At 40.1% G+C, this 27,465-nt stretch overlaps 2 protein-coding genes across 4 annotated transcripts in view; both read right to left on the bottom strand.

Annotated features, from left to right (window-relative positions):
• Positions 1 to 193: 193 nt before the first annotated feature.
• On the bottom strand, positions 194 to 18,728 carry LOC118332369 (macrophage mannose receptor 1). Its single transcript, XM_035667612.1, has 50 exons — positions 18,533 to 18,728; positions 16,901 to 17,046; positions 16,695 to 16,807; positions 16,462 to 16,601; positions 15,606 to 15,829; positions 15,390 to 15,496; positions 15,189 to 15,307; positions 14,913 to 15,048; positions 14,460 to 14,542; positions 14,216 to 14,335; positions 14,032 to 14,133; positions 13,789 to 13,947; positions 13,578 to 13,660; positions 13,207 to 13,351; positions 13,067 to 13,111; positions 12,808 to 12,975; positions 11,833 to 11,952; positions 11,609 to 11,719; positions 11,480 to 11,512; positions 11,226 to 11,363; positions 10,858 to 11,004; positions 10,603 to 10,737; positions 10,325 to 10,482; positions 10,084 to 10,228; positions 9,905 to 9,959; positions 9,713 to 9,779; positions 9,475 to 9,608; positions 9,338 to 9,381; positions 9,072 to 9,245; positions 8,137 to 8,291; positions 7,849 to 7,962; positions 7,508 to 7,623; positions 6,936 to 7,090; positions 6,649 to 6,854; positions 6,382 to 6,559; positions 6,067 to 6,291; positions 5,343 to 5,512; positions 5,186 to 5,256; positions 4,729 to 4,829; positions 4,463 to 4,582; positions 3,378 to 3,515; positions 3,140 to 3,294; positions 2,918 to 3,017; positions 2,538 to 2,773; positions 1,860 to 2,043; positions 1,468 to 1,716; positions 1,155 to 1,337; positions 971 to 1,027; positions 392 to 537; positions 194 to 285 (listed from the first exon to the last, which is right to left on the bottom strand). Exons 1-50 carry the CDS (start codon positions 18,591 to 18,593, stop codon positions 241 to 243), a joined length of 6,516 nt encoding a protein of 2,171 aa, XP_035523505.1. The 5' UTR covers positions 18,594 to 18,728; the 3' UTR covers positions 194 to 240.
• Positions 18,729 to 19,719: 991 nt separating this feature from the next.
• Positions 19,720 to 27,465, bottom strand: part of klhl8 (kelch-like family member 8) — an 11,133-nt gene continuing 3,387 nt past the window's right edge. For 2 of the 3 annotated variants that reach the window (XM_035668095.1, XM_035668096.1), the window contains 11 exons: positions 26,885 to 27,104; positions 26,501 to 26,562; positions 25,684 to 25,849; positions 25,269 to 25,589; positions 24,809 to 24,995; positions 24,376 to 24,519; positions 23,780 to 23,891; positions 23,287 to 23,455; positions 23,034 to 23,193; positions 22,349 to 22,550; positions 19,720 to 21,584 (listed from right to left, as the gene is read on the bottom strand). In XM_035668095.1, coding sequence (XP_035523988.1) covers positions 21,461 to 21,584; positions 22,349 to 22,550; positions 23,034 to 23,193; positions 23,287 to 23,455; positions 23,780 to 23,891; positions 24,376 to 24,519; positions 24,809 to 24,995; positions 25,269 to 25,589; positions 25,684 to 25,849; positions 26,501 to 26,562; positions 26,885 to 27,082 — 1,845 coding nt within the window. In that variant the 5' untranslated portion in view covers positions 27,083 to 27,104 and the 3' untranslated portion in view covers positions 19,720 to 21,460. The remainder of the gene's footprint in view (positions 21,585 to 22,348; positions 22,551 to 23,033; positions 23,194 to 23,286; positions 23,456 to 23,779; positions 23,892 to 24,375; positions 24,520 to 24,808; positions 24,996 to 25,268; positions 25,590 to 25,683; positions 25,850 to 26,500; positions 26,563 to 26,884; positions 27,105 to 27,465) is intronic. The other variant, XM_035668097.1, reaches the window with a different exon arrangement.

The raw sequence follows: 27,465 nt of genomic DNA, 5'->3' as shown, positions 1-27,465 counted from the left end.
TAAAACATTTCTTAATTATCACAAATGGCTGTAAACATTACAAAATAACTGCTGCACTTCATAAATGCAACACAGGTAATTTTTATCTTTTTAATACATCTTATTTTTATTAGTGTATTAAAATATATACAATAGAGTCAAATCTTGTATAACTGGAGACTTAAACACTACAATATCACTGATTTGTTTTTTTAAAAAAAGTATCAAATTCGGTGTACTGTACAAAACCAGAATGATGGTTTATGTGTCTGATTCTCCTGCGAAGTTGGGGTTGACGAAAGCAGGCTGCAACAGAAGAATGACACAACTCAATATTTACACTCCCATTAAAGAAAAAACTTAACCTTGTGTTCACACCCAACCACAGCGGGCTAATCAATAAACAACTTACCACCTCAACGTTACTGGTTGTTCTTGTTGGCATGCTCAAGCTGCTCAGTTTATACCCCCGGATACTGAAGACATAGTACAGCAGTCCAGCTATCAAGACGCAAAACAGAATGGCCCCAATGATGGCGCCAGCAATCACGCCTCCACCTGTACAAACAGAAATACAACACTGTTAGAGTGGCTGTTTACATACTTTAACTGATGTCCAGCAGTTTCTACCCACACTTCTACACTGGTTTGACAATCTGCTGTGGAAATTGGAGCCACATCGATATGAGATATGAGAAAATTCTCCTCTAATTGTTTTTTACAAATTTTTATGGCAATCCATCCTACAGTTGTTGAGACGTTTAACTAAAAACTACAAATGTCAACCTCATGGCACAGGTGAAAACTCTGACTGGTGGTGCTAGAGGAGAAGTACCCAGTTGACTAAAGTGAGTAGGATTCATCATCTGGGGACCCAGAATTTCCTGGCAATACATCGGCCGACATTAGCCATGCTAGCAATGGCGCTAGCATTGTTATAAATGATGTAATTCTCAAATTGTGACTGTATTTGTCACTTTGTCACACTTACTTTTTCCTGGACCGTCAGTGGGAAAAACTGGTTGACCGCCATCGTCTGTTGTATAGTCTGAAATAGAGTCACACAGTGACACAGTATTTGTCACACAGAGAAGCTGTTAATCTGCTGCTTATCATATCCCAATTAAAATGTTGCCTGCAGTCCTCAAAAAAAACAATTTAAAAGAAGAACTTACACTGGCGGTGGCGGCATACGAAACCTCTCTTCTGCAGGCAGTTGTTGTCATTCCAGCGTCCGTCGTGGTACATCTCCACACAGCTCTCTTCGGCCACATCCCCGGGGTGGAAGGCTGCATTGGGCTCTCCGGGAGCCCAGTTGAGGAATCCCAGAGACGTCTTATCTGTCCAACCCCAGCCAACTACGAGATACAAGGTTCCAGCATCAAAAAAGGTCAGCACACATATCCATTTATTCAAAGCTCATGTCTACATGGCCCTGTGAAAAAACAACATTGTTATCATTGTTCTTAAGTCTATTTCTACACTCACAGTTGATGTCCCTGGTGAGCCCGATCCAGATGTTGTGATATTTGGTGTAGTTGAGGTTCCTGATGAACTCCACCTCCGCTCTGCTGTGGATGGACGCCAGCTCTGTCTTTATCGACTGGCAGTAGTGTCGGGAGTCCGGCCAAGAGAACCCTTGCTGACCGTCGTACACGAAGTAACAGTGGTGGCCGTAGGGCCTCCAATGTGGCAGACAATTCCCACCACCGGGGGCAGGAGTCGGCGGCGGCCTCTCTGAAAGAGACAACGTAAATTAAATAATCAACATTGCTTCAAGTTTAGACTGTAAAGGAAGTTTTTTTTGTGTCACATAATGTCCAACAGGTGGGAGAGAATTGAGAATAAAAGGGAGGAAACAGTAGAGGTCAGTGACATACCTGAGGAGATCTTGCAGATGTAGGGTTTAGGTTGGTCACATTTGGTGTCGTTCCAGGTCCCATGGAAGAATCGTGAGCCGTGCATACTCACACAGCCCTCGTCCTTAATGTTGCTGGGCTCTCCCGGTCCCCACTGAGTGAAGAAAACTGGCCAGCCATCTGTCCACGTGTAAGAGCCGTCATCCTGCGTTACAAGAAAATATGAACTTTGATTTAATGGTTAAACGGTCACTTTATGCCATATTACAAAAAACTGTTATTAATCTGCTTGTGATGGGTCAAGACAAAAGTCCAAAAATTGAACGCAGATTTGTGTCTTCTTTGCTACCACATTAATCTTTTCATGTTCCCTCAGATATATCTTGTGATCCTTTAGAGGGAGCTAGGTTGGGAACCACTGGACTAAACCCCCTAACTGTACATAAAGTAGTTCATTTAATGTTATGTATAATAATTTATCAGTCACAGGGGTCAATTAGTACTTTTAACTGATTGCTTGTAATGGAGCATTTTTACTGACAGTGGGATGTTTGGTCTGACCTGACATTAGTGTTTGAGAGTTAAAATGAATAATAATGTTTTCAGCTTTGATTATTAATACATAAATAGCAAAAAAATTTAATAAATTAGAACTAAGCTTGATGTTTTTAATTTGTCGGTAGTGTTATTGTGAAGCACCATGCGTCTGAGTCCGATCCAGGCATCAGCTCTGCCCTGCAGCACCACGCCAGCGACGAAGGCCTGGTCGTAGCTCATGTCGATGCTGGCCAGGTTGCCTCCCTGCTGCTGGCAGGCCGCCTGAGCCTCGCTCCAGGTCGCCCGCTCCTCCACCAGTTTGTAGCAGTTCTGGTACCAGGAGATGTAGCCGGATGGGCAGGGGCTCTTGGTTGGGGCAGGAGGGTCGATGCTGCTCGCTAATGTGGAAGCAGATGGAGAAATGTTTTTTTCAGTAAGGCCTGAACAGGGATTTAGCGGGTGTATGTTTAAAATGTGTCTGTTAGTGAAAGGAAATGAATGGTATTTGAGCAGAAAGAACAACAGCTGGAGTGTTTACTGACATTTCTTCCTGTAGCAGACAAAGCTATGATCCTTATGACAGGCATCATCATTCCACTTGCCGCTGACCAGGTGGTTGTGAGCTAGCGCCACACAGTGTTCCTGTTGAGAAAGACCAAAGCGATCCAATTATAACCTTTTTATTTAAGTAGTGTGCCGGTTTGAGTTCTGCCTGCTTTATAATAATCGTATATAACGCTGTAGTGTAAGTAAAGTGTCCTCACCGCTCCTCCTGCGTTGTTGGGCTCCTTGTCGTTCCAGTTGGTGTACAGCACAGGGCTGACCCCGTCACTCCAGGCGTACTGATTCTCTACCAAGAGATCTGACAGGCCGATCCACGTGGGCCCATGCAGGTCCCTCAGGTAACTAGACACAAAGTCTGGAGGAGAGGAAAGAATAAGAATATAGGGAGCAGGCGTATTGAGCTGCAGCCACTGGACTGTTTAAAGTCTCGTAGCTCACCGTTCTCATACTGGTCGTCAATAATTGCCAGTTCTCCTCCTTGGTCTCTGCACCAACTCCGAGCATAAGTCCAGTTGGCTCTGATGTCGTTCTTCTTCCCTTTGAAGATAAAGCACTTATCCTTGAAGCGCATCCAACCTGGAGGGAAGGAAGGTAAATAGGTTACATCATATATAGATGATTACAGGTTGCGTAAATGGTGATATCAATATGTGCTCTCATATTGTACATTCTCTGGGATATTGGTTGAGAAACAGTTCATGAGTGAAGTAATAAGCAGTCATGCTCAATAATTTGTAATGCTGCCCACAAATGCCTAATGCACTTGGAGATATTAAAGTTGTGTAAACGGTCTCAGGGTATATACTGCCAAACCTAGATATTCTATTAGTTAGGGGCGTAAATCACATGTTTCATCATGATATGACAGTGATTGAACAATGATACAATATTGGTAATACAATATCTGAAAGTCTGCCACTATACGTTTTAGATTCAATTCAGGGGCCTGCATATATATACGTGCATACATATGCCCTATAAGACAATCAGTTACTAATTAACTAAAATATGATTTGATTGATTTTAATCTATGTTTGCATATCTTCCTCGTCTATATTTCCACACAAAATAAAGATACTTAGAAATCGATGTTTTCACTTTGTATCGATATATTGGGTCTTTTTTGTAACATTGTTTAGCTGCATTTAATATCAAGCACAGTGTGAAATAAACACTAAGAGTACCACATTTTCCCTGGTAGTTTGTATATTAGACATTATTTTAAAGAATAAGGCTTGATTAAAATAAGCTCAGTAACTACCTCAAACAGCTGGGCACTGCGGATTATTATGCATTTTGTGCTCTAGTGAGTATTTCCAGCAGCACTACAGTGTGTGTGTTCATTTTAATGAAGGAACAACCTAGTATAACAGTGTAGCTAATTTGAGTTATATCAGGTTTTGCCGTATTGTGAGGTTATTACCAGACATATTCACTGCATCTATCTACATATAATCTGCATGTTTTCATAAATATAGAACACATTAATTTCAGATGTTTTATGTTTAAAAAGTATGTGATACCTGCAGGGCAATTGCCCTCCCAGGGCTGTGTGGGTGGAGGAGGGGTGTGGTGATCTCCAGGGAGCTTTTTACAGACGTATCCTGCTCCAGCTCGACCACAGTTGGCATCGTTCCATCCACCTAAACAGGTTCATTGTAAATATCAGCATCAGAAAATCCATTCAATAAAGATACAAAATGATTATTATCTAAATAATAATAAATAATATATAATAATAATATAATCGATAGGCCTTAATTGTCCAATAAGGAAAACATTTCAATACCTTGGTGTCTGTTCATCTGAACACACTGTTCCTCTCCATTGGCATTGTTGGGCTCACCTGGACCCCAGTGAGTGTAAGTCACAGGGGAGTGGTCCACCCATCTGTGCAGGTAAAACAGAAAAACCTTAGCATTGACATTTTGTGTGAACATTATAAAGAGAAAATCATCACATTTACATTGTGCTGCTTTAGTGATTTGAACAGTACAACCTACAGAGCAGCTTTCTCAGCATCAAATCGGAGCATTTTGATACTGAATTAATGACTATTAATGACAGAAAAGTTTTATTTAAATGCACTCTTAAAGCTTTGAATCAGAAAATGTCTTCATATTCCATTAAATTCACTGAGTCTGTCAGTCTGCTGCTCAGATTAAGGAGCGATCTGTCAAATGTAACTACTTTTGGGGAGATTTTCCCCTTTAAATTCAATTCCTATTTCTTAGAAATATACATACTTGTATTGTCCGTTTGCAATGCCAGACATCCTCATTCCAATCCAAGCTGCAGAAACCTGGCCTGTCCCCACCTGGAACATGACACAAACATTTCACTGTAACATATTATTGTAATATTCAACTGTAAAAAGACGTGAAATTGAAAAAAAAGACATACCATGGTGTTAACGTATGCCTGTTCCTCCCTGTTGAGGATGGAAACGAGTCTGGCCTTCTCATGGTAGCAGCGCGTCATAGCCGTGTGGAAGTCCACTATATCGGTGTCGTTGTAGTAGTAGCAGATGTTGTTGTTCTTCCTCCAGCCGGGGTTAGTTCCACAGTCCGGAGCTGAGGGTTGAGAAAACAAACACGGAGATGATATGAAGTCGACACTAATACATGTTTGCATTACCTTACCATACCTTACCATAAAATCACTACCCTGTTTACTCATTATTCCTCCCTATAAAACATAATACATAGTGAATTTTTTTGACACTCTGAAGTCAGACATTTAAATATAATGCGGGAGGGTAAATACAGTGCACTATATAGTAAATAGGGACTGATTTTGGTCCTGACGTAGGTACCAAACACGAGTAGGAGACAGTAATTATACATTTATTTCTGTTACTGTAATATAGTTTAACGCATTTTAAAGTATTTCTTTTGAGTTAGTATATTTAGCGTACCTTCACTCATTTAAAAATCACATTCCATCCTAAATGTGATTTTCAGCTCTTTATAAGAATCAACTGTGTTGGATTTTTCATTAGGATCCTCAAACATTAAAACATCACTTTAATACATACAAACTGAAACAAAGAAAGGCATTTGATTGAGTGTAAAAGTGTATATAAATCCATGCAAGTAGGACAGGTGCATTGTGGGGGGAGGTTTACCTGGAATGGGAGGTGGGGGCACTGGGGGCAGGATGGGGTTCTTTCCTTTAGAAATCATGCATATCCAGTCCTGGTGAGCGTCACAGTTGAGATCGTTCCACCAGGCCCAGGTCCCGTTGGTGCTGCTCACCATCTCTACGCACTCCTCGCGGCCCTCGTGGTTGTTGGGCTCGCCGTGACCCCAGTTGGTGTGGGAGAGAGGCGTGCCATCGCTCCAAGAATAGCCTACATGATGGGGAATAATAAAGAGCTTGTTGTTTATTTTTCTTCAGTATCCCAATTGGTTTCCACCAGGGTCCACTCTTTAAAACTCACCTCCTTCTGTAGGGTTGTGCTTGAGGCCGATCCACTTGCTGGTGCCTTTGCTGTACAGAGCCAGGAACTCTTCCTCCTCCTGATTGTGGATGCTGACCAGATTAGCTCCTCTGGCGACGCAGTCCTCATGTGCAGCACCCCAGCTCTTCTTCAGGGACCAGTCCACATTGTGGAAGAGCTGCAATAAATCGGCCCACAAATCAGCACTGGAAACCTGAACCAATGTCCCCTACGGAGATTCATGGTTTAATTCGCTGCCTTATATACCTTGTAACAGTTCCTGAAGTGAGGCAGAGCTGTCCAGCTATCGGCACAGCCCTGTGATGGAGGGGGAGTCGGGGCCTTGGTGGGCGGCTTGATATCGGGCCTTAGTTTCTCACAGATGAAGGCGTATTTCTCTGAGCACTGCTTGTCATCCCAGAAACCACCAATCTGGCCCGCCGTCATCGTCACACAAGTACCATCCCCGCTATCTAGAGACAACAAGGACATGGTTTCCAGTGTGTATACATCATTCTGTCCGGCTGATATTTGGGCTAGTGTTAGGTCTGTACCTGGCTGGTCTTTGTCCCAGTGAGTGAAGGTGAGAGGTGAGCCGTTGTCCCAGTAGTAGTCCACCCCTCCACTTATTCCTCCATGAGCACGCAGGCCAATCCAATACAAACCGGTCTTTCCTGACAGGCCAACGGTAAAGTGCGCTTGTTCATAACTACAGTGAAACACAGATAGACGAGTGAATCAAAAACTCAAGCCAACATGACTGCAACATTACGATAACAGAATTTTTAAATAATAATCTGACACCATTATTAATTCAACCTCACTTTTTTCAAGTTATAGTTCAGATATACAATTTTCTACAATTGCTATCCAGAAGTATAAGTATAAAGAAATGAGAGATTATGTGAAAACTTCTTCAACAAGACTTTAAACAAGACTGTAACAACGTTGGTTTAGAGATTAAAGACTAAACTGTGAGCAGAATACTGGATGTGTTATAGGGAACACACATATACAGTAGTAGGAACTCAACAAAATCTGGACAATCAGGATTATATATAGAATCTGTAGTGTTATTAGCTCTGATAGAGGTTTCTTGCACATCTCTGCTCTTTCAATAACTCACATGTCTCCAAGGTGCAGCAGGAAGCCGTCCTGCTCTTTACAGAAATCCTTGGCATCTGACCAGCTCCTGGCAGTCTCCTCCATCCAGTAGCAGGAGTAGCCATATGCATCCCAGCCCTGACATATATTACAGAGGTGAAGCTATGGCAGCGATCCTCTAAATCTAAAGTGTTGTCTTAAATCTCAGTTTACTAAATGACAAAAAGAGTATGAGGCTTAAAAACTATGAAACTTTCTTCCCTGAAACCTCTGACTACGATACAAACAGAAACACTGCAGCTGCTCCAGTGAAACAACAACAAAAGAAAACAGAATAAAAAGTGTGGTAAGAGTTTGCCCTACCTGAGGGCATCCGTACACAGTGGGTTTTACAGACGGCACTGGGTAATGTGCTTTGGGCATTTTGCATATGAAGGTATTGAGTTCTGTACAGGTCACATCATTCCATCGGCCAGTCTGGGACAGAGATGATATTTAAAAAATTACCACAATTCACTGCAAAGAATGAAGATTGTGGGCAGCCTGGATTTTTTTCCCATGCAGAGTGCACATTGGTTATATTTTTGCTTTGTCTCTGTAATATAAAATGTATTTGAATGGTACATAGGACTGTTTTTCCTTCCTTCTCACCTGGTGTAACATCTCTACGCAGTCTTCATGGAAGCCATCGTGGTTGTTGGGTTCCCCTGGAGCCCAGTAAGTGAAGGTCGTCATGTGCTCGTCAGACCAGATAAACATGCCAGGCACAACCAGGTCATTCAGACCAGTCCACACATCGCTGGTGGCTGTAAGTGATAAAAAAAAACATATATATATTAATGTTTTTATAGTGTCAGATTGATGTATACTGTGCATACTTGTTATGACTGTGCTTCTGCTTTGCATATTTCCGTTGCTATCTAACAAAGCAGCAATGTTGTCTTATTTAGTCCATATTACTAGTAACATAAATAGCCCTCATTTTACTGTTTTGTATGTGGTTTTGCATTATGAGCCTCTGTGTTGTATCTTTTAAATAGTACCTGACAATGTAGTATAAAAGTGTCCAGTGTTCCATATTTTATTATATTTGTTTCTATGTGCTTATAAATAATCTTAATAACTGTTTGGTAACATTTGTTCAGGGATTACAGATGAGAAATACCCTTTTGGCTTATTTACAGCAATATTTTATCAATGTTCACTGTCACTGCTGAATAAACCAATAAATAAATCATACATATTATATACAATATATATACAAGTTATAACACCTGTGGATAATATCATACCCTACCTTTTTTCACATGCTTTCCTTTTCTCTGCCTCAGCAGCCTGACCAAAGCCACATTATTTGATTCAGATTTGCTCAATTAACTGAAACTAGTCTAAACTAATTTAGAATCACATCATATTTTATCCACATTAAACCCATGCTGAGTGTCAAAATTGAACCCCTTGATGTTTTATGTTGGAGCCAATAAGATTTCCTTTTAAGTGTTATGTAAACTTTTAACTTCCGTTGTACTTTCTGACTTTCTTTATCATTTAACTGACGTTCACCACCTATTTTTCTAGATCCATACCCATATACAGGTAGCTTTCCAGCCAGCTCTGCTCTGTCATTGAGAGGATAGATACAAGTTCGGCGCCCAGACCCCTGCAGGTTTTCTGGGCATCATGCCATGTCTTTTTGTCGTCAGAAGGTTTGTAGCAGAAATCTCCAAACTCATACCAGTCGAGCCCCGGACACCTCAGCTCTGTAGGAGAGAGCAATCAACATGAATGGAAAATAGTGTCTGCTCAAAATAAATCGGTTCATTTAAGGGATTATAAATGCATCGTTACTCACCTCCATCTGCAAAAGTGTAAGACACAGAATAGTCTCCATCAAATCTGTAGAAAAATACATTTGATGTTGAATTAGCCTCCCAGGACAGTTGAACTACACAACAAAAAGGGGAGTTAGTTTGAAACACAGCTACTAACTGTCTTGAGGTGATGCCATTCCTGGTGGAGCCAGCGTAGAAGTCCTGTCCTGGAGCTTTCAACAAAGTACAATCTCCTCCGTTTTCATTTAATATCACTCCAGCATGGATAGCTGCAGCACAGATGTTTGAGTCCTGTTGGAGGAGACGGAGCAGAGAGATATTGAGATGTTCAATTTAAACAGAATCTTACCTTAACACTGTACAGAAAGTGCGATACAGATAAGACATTCACATACCCCACGATATTCTGTAGTGCCGTACACTATGTAATTAGCCTTGGCACAGCCTGCTGGACAGTGGACACTGGAAGACACATCCGAATCAAATGCATCAGTGTGTGTTATGAATGGAAATGTCACAGAAAATGTCCTTATTATCACACAGGACAGAACAAAAATGCAACATTTAATGAGGTGTGTTTCACTCACGTCATTTTATCATTGGCAAAGTTGAAGTTGGGCTTATTGGCGCATGTGATTGCATCTGTTGAACCACAATTTTTCATTATTGATTGTTTATATGTGAAAGCACAGAACAGCAGATTTTCCCTGATCATGAGATATAACTTCTGACATTTAGTAGATTTGTAAAACTGGTGCTTTCTTACAGTCCGGTGTGCATCCTAAGACATCGAATCGAAGGCCCGCCTGACCGCTGAACTCCACTGGGATAATTCGGACGTACTTAGCTGACACAGGTGTACCAAGCAGCTGAATGTCAGGCGTGTTTCTGTCTGTTGAGCCTGGCAAAAACTGCAAATCAAGGAAATCCAGAATGACAACCTGTTTTGAACCAGGAGAATCCATGAGCACTCGTAACGTTTGGCAGGCGGCTGTCTGCTTACTCACCTCCCCGTCAGTAGTGTAGTCAGTCCAGGATACTGCGTCCGTACTGTGCTGGAGCCGGAATTTGGTGAGCCAGTGGTCATTGTGAGGACAACCCTGGATCACTATTCCTGTTACTTTTCTGGTCTGGCCCAGGTTTACCTGGATCCAGCTTGAGGTCGCTGGAGGAGGCGACATCAGATATAGGATACCAATTTAAATTTTATCAAAACTCTGACTTCACCTTTAACCATCAATTCAAGTATTATTTTGTATGCGTGAACAATCTGGTTGGTGCATACCGCTTCCTGAAGGCATCCAGCAGGAATTTCCATTCAAACGGGCTTTGCTGGGAGTGAAGGTACCAATAGAGGAGGAAGCAGAGAGCTGGGAGTCTGTGATGTTCCCGTCCTCCACACCCAGGCCGTGCAGACAAACTGAGAGCAAAACAAAACATCAGTGTACCCTTTCAGGGGTATTGTGTGACACCCCAGGGGACTGGGAGTTTAGAGCTTAAACTCCTAAAATGAATCAAAGAACAAGAAGAGGAAACCCACCTTTTTGTTCGCAACTGTAGACGATCTCGAGATATTTGGAAACAGTGGGACAGGGATCCTCCTCCACATGGGCGTACGCAAAGCAGAAGGGACGATTGTCACACGCCTTTCTATAGTAAGGAAGGACACCTTCCACTGTGCAGCTCCCTACAGAACAGAGATTACCTTTTGGTTATGCAAATATCAATATTTACTTATTAATTCGATTGTATTCTATTAACAGTAAACAATTGGCAGTCAAAAGACAAAAAAAGTAATTGCAGATGAAGATTATAAAAAGAATTTAACAGATCTAATGTAGCTAAATAAAGAAATGTCCCCATTTTAATTCCTTTTTTGCATTTGTAAATGTGTGTTGTGTACAGCACCTCCTCCTGATCCATCCAGGTGTGGACAGATGTCATCACTCTTTCGCCCGTAGAAAGCAGACTGGATATTAATTACACTTTCCTCTGGACAGTGAAGGACAGCTGAGGAGTCCTGGCACACCAGCGCCGTCATGAAACCTGCAACAGGAAGGTTTCACACGACAAGAAATGAATCATTGTTTCATGTTATTTGTAGATGTTGTTTGCAAAAGTCACTCTGCAGGAAGCCATGTCAGATAGTGAGGTATCGTTACCATCATGAGGTGGAGGAGGCTCAGGCGTGTTTCCTGAAAGAGGAAACATGAGTATAATGTTACCAACATGCATTAACACTGTTAATATTGTTTTCTGTTTGCAACGACAATTAAAGCAACATATCTCACCTCTCCGCTTGCAGATGTATCCTCTTTTGTTCTCACAGTTGTCGTCGTTCCAGTAGCCGCTGTTAATAAGTATCGAGAGGCAGTCTTCACCGTAATAGTCGTCTGGGTTACCTGTGAGGAAAGATGAGGCCAAAGAAGGGAATTCAGTTGTCACAGTATTCCCTATATGTTTTCATTCTGAAGGCATTCTCAGAGAAACTGTGCAGAACAGATTTGGTTTTAACCTGCATTCCAGCGGATGTATCTGAAAGGAGAGCCATCCATCCACTCCCAGCCACCTTCAGTGACAGAGTCGTGTCCACCCATCCACAGAGAGATACCTGTGGGACTCTGCTGGATCAGACCTGAGAGGAGACAACAAGTTTATTAACCGATCCAGATAGACAGCCAGCATGAGGGAACAAATACAGAACCACCAGACTTTATATATCTTAAAGAGTAACTTAACACCAGGCTGAAAAGCAGTGTTTCACTCCCCTTTCTGATTTCAAGCCTGTTTCTGCTCCCAACAGTGATACCGCTGTGTCCTGGAGTGCAACTATGCATCACAGCAGCAAAGTGGGAAGTTAAACCACTAGAGGTCAGCAAAAAACAAGATTTTCAGTGGCTGTTTAGTTGCTATTAAGGTTTTCCTTTGGCGCCTCAGGTTGTAGTGAAAAATAAAAAAATAAAAAAAATAGTTTATTGCTTGTATACAGAACTCTATATAGTGTACTAAGGTAGAGTGCAACAGATTATTGAGGAAAAAACTGATTTTGAAAACTAAGTAGGAATATTTTGAGAAAGAACTGCAATGTTATGAGAAAAGAAGGTGTAATATGTATGATAATAAGGTGCTTATTGTTAAAACCTATAACAACTTCATGTAAAAGTTTACGTACTTCATCCATGAGGTATAACATGACTTAATTCTCATAACATTACAACTTTTTTCTCAAAATATTTTAACTTCAAAATCTAATCCAGTGACCCTTAATATGCTCTTCTATTAGAGATCTAATTGGGACAAACATGAAGAAATATAGTCCTTCAACCTGCTCCTCTGTATTACATTCAAGTGAACTATTATGTAACATAATTGGGACAAAACCTTCTGAAATTATTAAGTAATAAACAATACAGAAATATATATATATAATATAAATATAGCCGGGATGAGTGCATGTCAGAACATTAGAGTAAATATATAGAGGTTACACCTTGTATGAAGGCCTGTTCAAAGGGGTCGGTGATACTGATGAGGTCTCCTCCCTGGTTGACACAGTCGGCTCGAGCCTCAGACCACGTCCTCATCGACAGGTAGTTAAACAGGTAGCAATAGTCGTTAAAAGGATCTGACGTCCAAGAACCACACTTCGTATTCCATCCTGTGACAAACACAACCCCCGACAGTTCATACATATCCAGATAAAGACACATATTATCAGCTTCAGATCATGCTTGAAGCGTAATGATCACCTGGTCCAGATGTTGGGGGCTGTGGAGGAGGTCCTTGGCCCTTGGCTGTGGACAGACGAGATAAAGAATAACTACAGAATACAGTATGAATACAACACACAACACAAGGGAAATATTAATAGAAATATAATGTATCTGACCTTTTTTACAGACAAATTCCTTTGTGGCGGTGCATAAATCATCATTGAGTTTCCCAGGTTCTTGGTGATTCATCCCTCTGAGGTGCACACAGTCCTCCTTGTCCAGCCAGTTGTCTGGCTGGTTGGGCGCCCATGGGAGGAAGTCCTAAGGAAGACAAAAATAAGAAATGTTGCTTTAATATGAGCAGCTTCATGGTCATACTGCAGCATTTTTGCATAATGAAACATTGAGGAAAGAAAAGATCTTCCAAAAAAATCCCACGATTTTCATATTTTTGTGATTACGGGGATTTTTGAGATGATTAGTTGTCAAACTGATATCATTTTACAGTTATATGCTCACACAATATATTCATGGCTTCATCACTTACTGCAGGAGTTCCATCGGTGTACACAAACTGGTTTTCGACATTGATATCATTCAGACCCACCCAGGCTTCCGCTGGCATGTGAGCTGCAGACAAAAGACACATTATAAATTATATATTATAAGTTAACAATATATCCACAATATTCACATCATTTATTGGTGAATTATTTTATGATAATTAGATGAGCTAGAGGGCTTTCTTAGCTGCTCACCAGTTAGGAAACTCAGTTCTTCCTGCGAGTGGAAGCTGGCCAGGTGAGCCTGCTCCCTGTTACAGTGAGACTCAGCATCCTGCCAGTTTAGCACTGACTCAGTCTGAAACTGATAGCAGAAGTCTCCATACAACAAATATCCGGCGTCACAGTGGGAATCTGACACAAAAATAACAATCTCACAGTTATTATCACAGCTTTAGTTAGACAGTATGTGAAGAGGGAACGTGAAGTCTGACTGACCAGGTGTTGAAGTTGGTTTGGGGTTCTGTCCACCTGTCATCTCACAAATGTAACCCAGGCTCTTGAAGCAGTTGGTTGTTTCCCATTTGCCATCATAATTTCCTGGAAGAGAGCATAAACATCTTGCAATGCCGAAACTCAACTGAAAATACAGGACAGTGTCAGTTTAGAGTGCAGGTTCTACCTGTGAAGATTTGTCCACAGTCCCAGGAGCCTGCTGTGTTTCTGGGCCAACCAGCACCGTAGTTGGAAAATGTAACCGCTGTTTTATCCACCCATTTGAAATCCCCATCCTGGTCCTTATCTGGTAACATCACAGGCCAGAAAAAAATGAAGGGAATGGGCATTTTAACAAATCACTTTTATTAAAAGAGAGATTTTTGTTATTGATCCACAGTGAGGATCAAAACATAAAATGTGTAGAATACCTGATAAACCAATCCAGATATCAGGAATGTCTACTTGGTGAAAGTCTGGAAGGTACCCATTTATGAAGAACTGTTCGTCTTGACTGCACACGAGGAACGGGATGAAAATAAGAGACAGGTTAAGATTTCTACTGTTCTCACAAACTCTTTGCTCTGTGCAATTAAACGCAGCATGGATCTTAATTCCTTTTAAGCAAGACTAACTTTTTCTGTACAGCGGAAACAAGTGAAAATCTGAGTACAATTACACTTTGGTGTTTTATCTGTGACATGCCCAAACATAATGCAGTCATAACATAAACAAACTGGTGCAGTAATGTCTTTAAAATTAAATTTAAATTTCACCTGCTGCAGTAAGTGTACTGAACTGCTTATGAATTCAACTCTGTGCTATTTCTTCTTTCAAGTGTCTCTTTAAAAAAAAATAATACTTGCCATTTAATTCTTTCCTACCTGTTTATAATCAGCAGGTGGGACCCCATGTCGGAGCACTTGGTGAAGGCCTCGTGCCAGGTGGTCAACAGATTGGTATTACTGACCAACCAGTAACAACTGCCAGCGAAACTCAGCCAGCCAGCAGGGCAGATAGCTGGAGGAACAGCAGGCAAGAGGTTAGAGGAAAAAGCAAAGAATCTAAACAATATTATAACTTTTTTGATTACAATACAAATATAATGACTGGGACAAGAGATATTATCACTGTGTAGTAACAGTAACAATCCAGCTTACTGTTCAGTGGTCGTTTGCACATGTAAGGACGCTCATATCGGCACACGTGAATTTTCCATTTTCCAAATTCATCTGATTCGTCTTTGATTATTGCAGAACATGAGCCGGACTGTGTATCACTGTTGGAGAACACATGGTCAGACTTTGATTGTACAGATTATATTTTAGTTTAAATGAGACAGATACCATATTAGAACTTACAGTGTGGGTTCACCGGTACCCCAATTTGTGTACCCCACTTGCTGAGCATCCGACCAGGTTAACTGACTGTTCCCTGCTTCGACTTGACACGAAATCTTGTTGCATTTCTGGAGAAGCAAAGCTCATCTTCATATTGATGCACTAAATATTCACATCCAGTATTAAATAATAAAGAGTCAAAGTGAGCCTCTTAATGCATCACTATGTTCCTCTCACCAGTGTGGAAAGCCCAATCCAGAGGTCAAAGTGTGATGGGTGCAGTGTTCCTGTGATGTACTGCTCTTCTTGTGCTGTAGTAATGGACACCAAGTCTCCTCCGTCCTGCACACAGTCAGATCTGGCTGCCGACCAACTCTTCCTAGTGTCGGCCTTCAGCTTGTAGCAGTTGGAGCCGTACTGTCTCCAGCCGTTGCCTAAGTCACACTGTGGGCCAGGATTCGCTGGAGAGCAGAAAATAAAATGTATGTTTTAAAATGTTGCTTATCCCCCACGTTAAGAACGGTTTGATAAAATATGGGCTTGTGTGTCTGTTTGTGAGGAAGTGGTACCTGACGCATTACTGTTTGAAAAACAACCTATTTCTGTTTCTGTTATGTTAATTAATGGAAAGATAATATAGAAGCTTTTAATATGCTGAGTTTGGTAAAGAGTACTTGCAGCTCTATTTTGATGAGCGGATCACCATTTTGTTTCTATTGCCTGATAAACTAACTTAAAAAAAACACCAAAAACTAGTGAATAAAATGCAATGCAACAAACTGGTAGACGAAAAACAAAGTTGTTTGATTATGTCACTTCCATACACTTAAAATACTGAATTATAATTCTGGTTGCTCCGACATCAAAATAGTTACATAATTAATGTTTAAAGCTGTTTTTGCATCATCACCACACTGTATGGTGGAGGTGGCTCATACAGTATCTTATCTGAGATAATTTATGTTGAGACTGGATAACCTTTACATGAAAAATAATTAAAGGTATTGTGAAATCATGAGATAATAATCATCAGATAATAAAACAAATGTAATTCCTATGGAATTTAAACTATCACACTATTTGGTAGACTTACGGTTGGGGTGCTTGCAAATATATTTCCTCTTCACATTGCAGTTCTCATCATTCCACTGTCCAAATCTAGATCCCACCACCTGACCACAGTCCTCCCCAGGGTCACTTCCCCAGTTGTCAGGCTGGCCTTGCATCCAGTATCTGAAACAAGACAGATCATTTTGAGTAAACAGTCATCACACGTCTATTCGTGTACAACTTTACTGAAATGTTCTGATACTGGATGCTACATACGATAGGTATGGTAAAAAAGGACTCCCATCACTCCACTCCCAGACACCTTCTGAGACTTGGTCATTCAGACCGAACCAGTAGATCTCTGTGCCGATTTGTGTCCTCACCCACAACTAGAAATAAGACATAAAAATATACATGATCCCTGTGTGTAAAAAAAGACAAAAGAACATTTATCAAATCTGGAGGCTCGTGTGTTGTCTCACCCTCTCGTGAATGTCCTGAACGCTCATCAGGTTGCTGTTCTGCTCCAAACAAAAAGCGTTAGCCTCCAGCCATGACTTTGTATCAGTTGAAAAGAAGTAACATTTAGTCTCATACTCCCTCCAGCCTGCCTGACACTGGCAGTGGGCTGAAACAGAACAATACAACATACTGTTACTGTGCACATATATGCAACCAAAATATGTTGTATTTAACAAAAGAAATACATTATAAAAGCACACAGCAAAGTATGTGAAACAGCACATGAACCACTAGATGCTGGCCGCAATAAAATGGGTTTGAAGTGATTTGGAAAACCCTGAACTTAAAAGAAAAATACAGATATATCATCTTTTTAACGCTAGTTTATTTAACTTATTATCATGTGTCTAATGTGCGAAGATTACTCTCTCTGTTCTTATTACTTCAAAGTAAACCCAAGTCCAAAGATCTGGTTAATCACAGAGACGTCCATCACTGGCCTGCAGCAAAAGCAAGACACTCTCTCTATATTTTTTACACTCTGTCTGTAAAACGGATGCACGGTTTCGCAGATTAAAAGACATAATGAAGTAACGTCTTTCAGTCAGGAAGAACGGTATAAATTTCATGGTTAAGTAAAAAAAAAAAAAAAACAGCTACCCGGTTGATGTGGACTTTCATCATTTGAATGCCCATCAATCATAAAAGTCCCATGACAGATCCACAGTCCAGCCATGTCAGTCAACTCTCAGCACCTCATACAAATCTAATGGGTAATGTTTGACTTTAACAACTTTTACTGACACTAGAATCACATGTTTTTGCGCTCGTCCATAACGGGTCAAAAGACCAGGAGAAAACCACAGCTGATATAAAGTTAAAAGCTACTGCAAAGCGTTTATCCAGTGTTTTCCACCTCACCTGAAACAATCCAGTGTGAGGCTTCAGAGACATCAAACATCAGATAAAAGACTAAACCACTGATGCAAGATATTTCAGAATACAAAGTATACTTAAATCCTCTGCTATAATTTAAAAGTACAAACCATAATTTTTTTTTTCTCTAAAGATAATTGGTGGCACAAAGTAACCCAGTGTTTAGAGATTCTTCACATTTTGAAGAGAAGCAGCTGATTTTAATCACAGGTCAGCATATAAAACAGTACAGATTGGTGGAAAACTAGTTTAATAAGAAAGGTTTAGAGGTCTTTTGTATGACAATTTGTTTTTTTTCTTAGAATATTTACTGTGTGGTTCCTTTAATAAATAATAAAAAAAAAACTCGGCTTCTTCTGTGATATAGACGAGTTAAAGTAAGAGATCTCCACTGTGGGAATTTATTAATGTGAGTCTTTTTTTCTCCCCATCTCTTTATTACTATAATGCCAAAATTAAATTCTCCCCCTCAGGTCTGCTCATCAAGTACTTTATGCATTTCTTCAAAAATACAGTGCAAGTCATCACATCGAAACACATTACGTTAAAAAACACAACTTTGAGTTCATATTTCATCAGGTTCTCCTTTGCTGATACACTTGTCTTTATTTTAATGATTAAAAAAATTAAAGCAAGGGCCGGCGCTCTTAGGTTTATGCTTTGACCTCTCCATGATTGGCAGAATCATTAAATAAAAAGTGTCACAAGAGACTTACCGCAGGCAAGAAGAGCAGCAAAGCTGAGCAGCTGCAGAAGCACTCTTTGTCTCCTGTCCATGTTTAATTTTTCTTTGTTCAGCTCTTAAGGTTTCTACACATCCTAATAACTTTACGTTTTTCTCCAAACTCCCGAGCCTGGCAGTGTGTGAGTGATGTGCTCTAGCTGCCAGTTATCAGACTTCTGAGCATCTTCTCTTTGATTCACCTCTTTTCAGCATCCGTCCAGGGTCCAAAGACTGAAAGCAGTAAAACACAGATGACAAACACTTGACCTCTTGACTCATTTTCTATATTACAGCCTACAGTAGTTTGTTATCGAATTAAACTTACATGACATGGCTATTTTGATTCCGCAATGTGCAATATTAAGGATAAAACATTTGAATTTCATATAACCAAAATTAACAATTATCAATAATTAACATGATGCAAATCGGACATATTTTCTCATTTCTTTTGTAATGTTTATATTTCAACAAAGAATTATTTTGTACATCTGTACAAGTTACTTCTTGCAGAATGCATTTTAGTGTGACTTAAAATATGTGTTTATAAAAAAGGAACTTCACATCATTGCATGCCATTTAATTTGAACTAACTTTATGACATTCTGAGTTCAGGCCCCAAAAACTCCTCTCACACAATACATAATGAGAATTTAAACACACATTTTTAATAGCCTTAATGACCAATTGATTACAACAGTGTGTGCTTCACATTTGACACAGTGAAACCACAAAGTTCAGACAAGACTTTATAACAACCACATGTCAACTGTCAATAAACTTTATACTGCCAAACATCTGCCTCAAACTGTTACTTTTTAACTTGGTTTCATAGGATGTTACAAAACAATAAACGCAAAATTTTAAATCTAATTCTCATACTACTCTACTTGTTATATTGCTCAGCAGATATGTCTGAATTAAGAAACCTCGAACCTAAATCTGATTAATGTAATGAGAGTGAAAGTATAAATGTATGAATCTTCATCTTCAGAGGTGCAGGAAAATGAACCATAAAACTCCCACAAACTCAGCAGTCTGATGTTATTATTGATGTTGAACTGAAGTGACAGTTAATTTCATAAAGGAGCATTACCATAAACGTGACTGCTGAAGGTTTTTTTGGACCCAGTGCTGGAAGGCAACATTTCAAGTGTTAAATAAAAAACAAACAAGGAATTCCACCAATGAACACTTTATTGTACCAACTTATACCAATACAATGTAAATAAAAAGCAAAAGATGGAAGCAGTCAAGAGGAGGAAGAACACAAAGTACAGTAAAGTTTACAAAAAGGCTAATTTGTTAACAAAGTTGGCAACAATATTGATAACAAATTGTTGATATTATGCACTAGTATTAATAATGGCAGGACACAAACTGTGCAATAATATGTATATTTGTAGTATAAACCGTATATAGCATTTCTGTTTTAAACTCTGTCAGCCTATTCTGAAAAACGAAGCTGTTGCCACATATTACATGTTTCTTAGATAGGGCAGAAAAATTGTGTTAAATAAACATCTTCAAACATGAATAACGTGAAATTCTCCATTTAGGACAAAAATATACTTAGACTTCACACCTATTCTAAGAAAATAGTGCACAGCAATGGATTAGATAGTGTAGATAAGAATAATACCAAAGATACACCTATCTTATTATACAAAATGTCCATATATTAAAATATAACATTACCATCTGCAGAGACAAACCTCAGCTGAATCTCATACACACCTGAAAGCACTCTGATTAGGATTTCTGACAGTCCAGCTATCGTCAAACACAAATCTTGAATTTTGAAAATCTGTCCCTGTCAGCTTGAACAGACCTCTGTACAACAATGTAGAACTGAAAGAGAACTGGAGAGTTGCATCGTATTGCTCTGATGAGTCTTTGATTCTCAGGTATATATAGTCATCAAAACCTTTCTCAATTCTGAGGTCGAGGTAAAGGTGGCGACTCAGGATTCAGCAGGTGCAGGCAGCACTTTTTTGTTTGTTTGGCACTTGCAGCGGTTAAATTCCTCGGACCTGTCACCTCCTGACCGGTGACTGATTTGTCCCGATAGGCCTTAAAATGATTGTTTAAACATGATTAAAGGCAAATCCCAAAAAAAGCTAGAGCTGCTGGGATACGATCCAGCTTACTGCAGTTGGAACTGCTGATAGAATAATTCTGAAAAAGCACCTTTAAAAGAAGTCTAACTACTTCAACAGATGCTTTCACTTAACATGGCGTAAGATCCCAGGAATCTTGGAAATGTATTTGACATCTTAACATCATATTTCAGAATGACTGAAGAAAATGTTTGTGTTTTAACTGCACACACTGCATTGCAAAAACGAGGCGTCGAATCCAGTATGATTACATCTCTCTGGATAATGAAAACAACTGCAGCGCCAAAGAGTAAACTGTCTTAAAGAAGAGACCTTTGAAATGCTTTCATACTGGCCCACTAAAGGTCCCCGTTCATAATGTGCACCGTTCAGTAGTTCTGAACCAAAACTCACCTCTCATTCTCAAGAAGGCTCAGTTACTAGTTTCCCTTAAAAAAAAAAAAAAAAGTCAAAACTATGACAAGGCAGTCAAACAAAAGAAAATACAGTACAAAATACTACATCAATGATTGCAAATAACACCAGCAGGAGTCATTTTGTCAGAGAAGACTTCAGATTTGTCAGATGTGCACTTCAAGTCAGTAAAATCTCCCTAATAGTCACTGTGTGCAAACTGAACATCAGCCTTAATGTGTTTTCAGGCTGGTGTTCAGACAGTGGCAACAGTGACAAAGTTGCTGGGCGAACTCACTCTGTCACTGTCTGTGTGCTTTGTGTCGTGTGCTTGTGCAGTGATCAGATCTGATGGTGACCTGGCTGTCAGTCACCTGGTAATAAGCAGGCCACGGGGCAGGGGGGGGTCACATGCAGTTGGCCACGTTGCTCGAGCCCTGGCCGACATCCCTGATCTGGCTGACGTGAGACGAACAGACGGCCACTCCGGCTCCGGCACGGCAGTGAGACACCGAACCCACCAGCTCCCATCTGGACAGCAAACAAATGTAAATAACAACAAAATAAGAAGACGACATAGTAACAGCCTTAAACAATGCAGAAGTATTTTTGAGCTAGGTTTGAGTTAATATACGTAACAATTAATATACGTAACAAGTTGAGTCCTATTTTAGTATCATGAAGTCACACAAGACACAAACTGTTGTCCAGGGTACCATGAAGTTTCAGCCAGTGTTAATGCTCAGGAAACATAATTCAGATTTTATTTGAGGAGGACTACACAGCAATATTTAACTTAACTGTGTCTTTGTGTTTTCGTTTCTAAATCAGCAATGTGTTTCCAAGTTGTTTGTCTTTTATTATATTTATTATATATTATATTAAATGATTGGTAAACCACAGTTCCTTTGTGCAGCTTAATACTGAACTCAAAGAGGCATATACAATAATCTCTGACCCCACACGTCTTCTATGACTACTTTTTTAGATATCATGTATGCAAACAAATATAGGAAAGTTTGGGTTTATTCCAGAAGCAATTAGACCGTTTTTGACATAATGCGACTTTATATTTATTTACTTTATATTTATTTTATGCTTTTGCATTTGAGGAATCAGGTATTTTGAATCAAACTGAATATCTATTTGCAATAAACTGCCAGTTGACTCCAACCAACTACAGTTTATCCTTATGGGTTCTCACTACAGAAGCTTCCTACTAATAAATGGCTATTATAAAATCAATACTTTAGAAACACATCACATGACACAATCCTCATCCATCTCCTCCTCACCTGTTCATTCGAGGCTCAAAAGCTTCCACTGTGTTCAGGTAAATGTTCCCATTGTGACCCCCGACTGCGAACACTCTTCCCATTACAGTGGCAACCCCGACTCCCCCACGGGGGGTGGTCAGCTCAGACACGTACTCCCAGCGGTGCATTCGAGGGTCAAAGCGCTCTACGGAGCTCAGAGGTGAATTGTCATCAAAACCACCTTTAAGAAAGATGACAGAGGCAATTATTCTAAATATAAAACGTCTCATGGTTTTGAGAAAAATGGGACAAACAGGAAACTAATACACACCTGTAACCTGACAAGGAACACACTCACGTATAACAATGACTTAATTGCTTCGAGTAAGATTATGCTGTTACTAATGGAGCAGGCACATACAACATTACCTGCATCAAGAGGATTTCATGCCACAGCTAGTGACTAGGCAAAATGCCACAAGAGAAGTTTTAATGAACCTCGAGTGACTCTTTAAATTCAAATGGCACAATAAAAGCCTCGTCCTCACACTCTGTTAATCAGTTACCAGATAGCTTTACAAAACATGAACTTTTGTCTTTCCTGATTCACGCATTTGTGTATAAAATTGTAGGGTGTGTATGTAGGAGGCATGTGACCTGGGTGTATCAGAAAGAAGCAGAGATACCAGGCTACTGCTATATACTGTATATTTATTTCTCTCACCAACTACATAGAGGCAACCATTGAGTTTGCTGACTCCGTTTCCAGCCCGTCGCTGGCCCATCTCGCTGACCTCCGTCCACTTGTTGAGGTGTGGGTTAAAACGCTCCACACTGGACAGTGACGCCACGCCATCGTTGCCCCCCACCGCGTACACAAAACTCTGGCAAGGAGATGGTACACAAGAATTCAAGCCCAGAGATCTGATAACATCTATCAGTAACAAATGATTCACAACTTTCCTCTACAGTCTTACCCCAAGTGCCACAGATCCCACTCCTCCTCTGGGTGTGTTCATCGGAGCTACAGCGCTCCAGCAGTCGCTTTCGATGTCGTAACGCTCCACATCGTTGAAGCAGGAGTTGTCATCCAGACCTCCGATAGCATAGATAGGACCACCAAGAGCAGCAAGGGCTATACCCCTCCTGAGCAACACATACACCGTTGCTCAAAGCAGTATTTGTTGGTATTTATCCAATACTCTAAGTGTATGTATATACAGTAGATAGTAAATGGTACACTGGAAGAAGTGCATGGTAAGGTATATATCTGCCCTGTTCCTGTGCAGTTAAAGGCTGAAAGAGGGATGTTGTCTAAGTCAACGGGGACAAGGGCTTTGGAAGGCCAAAGTGGAGAAGAAAAATATCAGTTTTTAGTTCAGGCACTTTATTGTGACAGCACACTTACCAAGAATATAAGACAAAGAAGAAAGTCCCATTCACATTGAGTGTATTGTAGTGTCTTTGTACCTCTTGGTGTTCATGGAAGCTTTCATCATCCACTTGTTGGTGAGGGGGTCAAACATCTCCATGTTGCCTAAATGTTCATTACCATCGTGGCCCCCAACAGCATAAACTTTACCTAAGAAACATCAGATATAAAGTCTGTATGATCATGTGACCTGACCAGTGATTAAAAATGATCCACAGTTGTTGTAAGTGTCGGAGCAAACTAATTAGGACTGTTTTGACTAGTGACAAGCAATATCGTACAAAGATAAACATGTTGCAAGGTAAACTGTATTCATTATATATTATTTATGTTAGTTCAAATATTAGGGTATTATATTTGAGTTAAATACACACTCAGTTGCATGTATAACGTATAATGCAATACAGTTAAACATAAAGTTGATTCAACACATTTCTAAAACTGTTTAAAAGTAAACATTATATAGAATTTATTTCCAGACTGTTACTGCATTCCTTCTGTGATGTGAAAATAAAGTACAACATATGTCATAATGTTTCCCTGTGCTCTTCGATTTCTGAACTTTTCCAACTGTTCATCTTTCCATGTCCCGGCTTTGACTTTCTGTAGTCTTATTGTATATAACCCCTCTTACCTCCTACAGATATTACACCCACGTGACGCCGTCTGCTGTTCATCTCAGGACCAAAGAACCAGCTGTTCTTAGTGATGGAGTAGCACTCAATGCTGCGAAATGGGTCACCAGAACCCCCCCGACCACCCACACAGAACAAAACCCCTGAAGAAGTGGTGGGAAAAGAACAAAATGTTGGCATAGTGACAGAAGACACAAGCACACAGACCCGTGGGATAAACATATTTTAAAAAGAAGAAAAGATACACGAAGCAAATACAACAAACTTTCTATTATGAAGACGAGACCAAGCCTGTTAGAACACATGAAAACCCACAAAGCCATTTTGGTTTCATGTATTTTTTAGGATAAGAAAAAGTTCTGAATGTTACTACAAATGCCATAAAATCAGTGGTTACATGTTCAAAGCCAAACACCACCATATAAGTACTACCTGCAGTGTGTTTCCGGGGTATTGTACGGACTGAATACTCAAAGTCCAGCACCACCTTGTTGCTGAGGTGCAGGTGGTAGTTCCTGGCTTCGTCCATCAGGTCGCGACAGCTCAGGTTACCTTTGATCATCTCGTCCTTAGCCACCGTTCCAGTCAAGAACTCTACAGGGAGCAGGGGGAGGCGCACCTGAAGGAGAGACCAGCATACACTTTGGATTGTGGTTGTAAAAGTGATTACATAAAGCCTGAACATATACACAACGCTAAACTCACACATAGTTATGTAGCTAAACCTTCAGGTGATCAGTAAAATAGGTCATAAATTCTAACTTTACTAGAACATATACAGAGGGACTTCAGAAACAGAGATACAAAACTTAAGGAGATATTAAATTCAGGATGCAACAATGAATTTGTGTACACTCAACCAAACCCCTCTTGAAGCTGTGCATTCTCTAACCTGAGACATGATCTGGTCCAGCCAGGCCTCGTGGTGCTGTGGGTTCGCTTTAAGCCACTTCACCGCTGCATTGTACACCTGGGTCTCTGAGTGGATATTAAGCTCGCTGGAGGACAATAAAGTGCGCAAGTGCTGGGGAGACACGCATGTAAAGTCCTCACACTCCACTACTTCAGTGAAGTGCTCGCAGGCATAGCGGTCGGCCATGTCCATCAGGTCCACGCGGTTGTGGCTCTCAGCAAAGGTACGGACTGCCAGGCAGTTGGTGGGGTGAAAGTGGGCCTTCATGTACTCACAGCAGGCTCTCGCCACCAACTCCACCTAACAGATTCAGGCAGTAATAAAGCAATTTCACAGAGAGAACAAAATGTCTGCATGGCTTGAAGTTTGATGGGATTTGTGTTTCTTTATTTACCTGAAGGATGCAGGCAGCATAAAGCAGCGGCTGAACATTGTCGACGGTTAATGTGAGCTTAGAGGAGTAGGCAAAATGCACCAGGTCCTGGATGGCATCACCATCAAAGTCCTTGATCTCAATCAGTTCCTGCTTAGCCTCGGACATCTCTGACAGGAACATGGCCCTGAGAGAAGAAATAGTAAAGAACAAGGTGAAAGACCTTCCATTAAACGTCTGTTATGTATACTATACTATATAACTATTTTATCTTGAGGTTTTGACAATATGGAGGCCGATAAAGTACATTGACTCCATTTCAAAGTGTGTTAATACTTCATGATAATCGATTACAGTTGTCACAATCATAGAATTTTTGCTGACAGTAAAAAGTTTTAAAGCAAATTGTCATATTTTGTTATTTTGTACTATCATAGTATTTTGTTTCAAATAGTATGTGCTCAAATTATTGTGTTTGTATCTTCTGTAATGTATGTTTTTTTCCTAGCTGTTAATATACAAGAGGGAACATGTACTATGTTTCCATTCAAGCATCTTTATATACACGATCTAAACAGAAATGAAAAAAAGACCTTATTTTCAGTCTTAAGACAACTTACAGACAGTTCTCTGTATGTTTAGTCGGTGCAAAAGGTTTATGGGACATACAGTATAATATTAAGAAAACAGAGCTACAGACCAGCAGGTTCCACTACAACATTATGGAGTTTAAGTCTCTTCTAGTAAAAAAAAAAAACCCTCTTATGTGTCTGTGCTGAGCAGAAAATTGCTATTATAGTTCCAAAAATAAAACCTTTTATATATATTTTATATATACCTGAAGTAAGGGATCACGCAAGCCAGCACTAGCTTGTGACATGGTATCAACCTACTGCCAACCTACAAAAAGAGACACAAACACAAAACCCATGTTTAGGCAACAACACACATCCTGTATACATTATTAATAAGCTCACTGCTTATTCATTTCCACAGTATGGCTGTTCAGTACTGTGATTTTGGCAGCGATTTAGGGATTGAAAATAAATCAAGCCACACTCAACTTAAAATTGTGATTAATTAGGCTCACATCTATAAAATATTCTTTATGAAATCACAACCTTTAACCTGACACTGCTGGAAACATAAACACAGACCAGTTGAGACATAAACAGAAGACAAATCTCTCTGTCTTGACTTAAATCTGGACAGGGTGACCTACCTTCAGCGTGACGTCACAGAGCTCGCCTACTTCGTAGAAATGCCTGAGGGAGTTATGGAAGTCCTTCCAGGCCTCGTGAGCCTCAAAAACAAAGGACCCATCCGGCTCACAGTCTGCTTTCGAGGCCCTGTTTCCCGGCCGCTTCTCCTTGGACTTCACCTGCTTGGCATGGTCTGGCACCACATCCCCTGGTGCCATAGCTGGCTACACGAAACAACACCTGTCATAGAGATGGAAGTGTTTTCATATTTGACAGAAATAATTGCTTACAGAATGCATCTTGACCTTAAAATTATGTTTCACAGCCTATATCGTTATTTTTGTCACTTAAATCTGTGTGTACGGTGATATTCTTTTGCTGATCCACTGTGGAGAGATTCTATATCTCTCTAGGGTGAAACAGAGGTCATATGTCTCATTTGGCAACATCGGAGGTTGTTAAAGAGCCGCCTGGTTCCACATTCTTCACACATATTTTTATAATCTTCATGTATCAGATATTGTGTCATCAAAATTTGTATATATATATATATATATATATATATCTCTATATATATATATATAATGTAATTTTGTTGATT

Source organism: Morone saxatilis, unplaced genomic scaffold (genome assembly GCF_004916995.1).
Source record: "Morone saxatilis isolate NCDOM2014 unplaced genomic scaffold, NCSU_SB_2.0 Contig21, whole genome shotgun sequence".
In the NCBI taxonomy this organism is placed as follows: Eukaryota; Metazoa; Chordata; class Actinopteri; family Moronidae; genus Morone; species Morone saxatilis.
The sequence above is the reverse complement of the archived record's forward strand: the minus strand, read 5'-3'. Positions and strand labels throughout refer to the sequence as shown.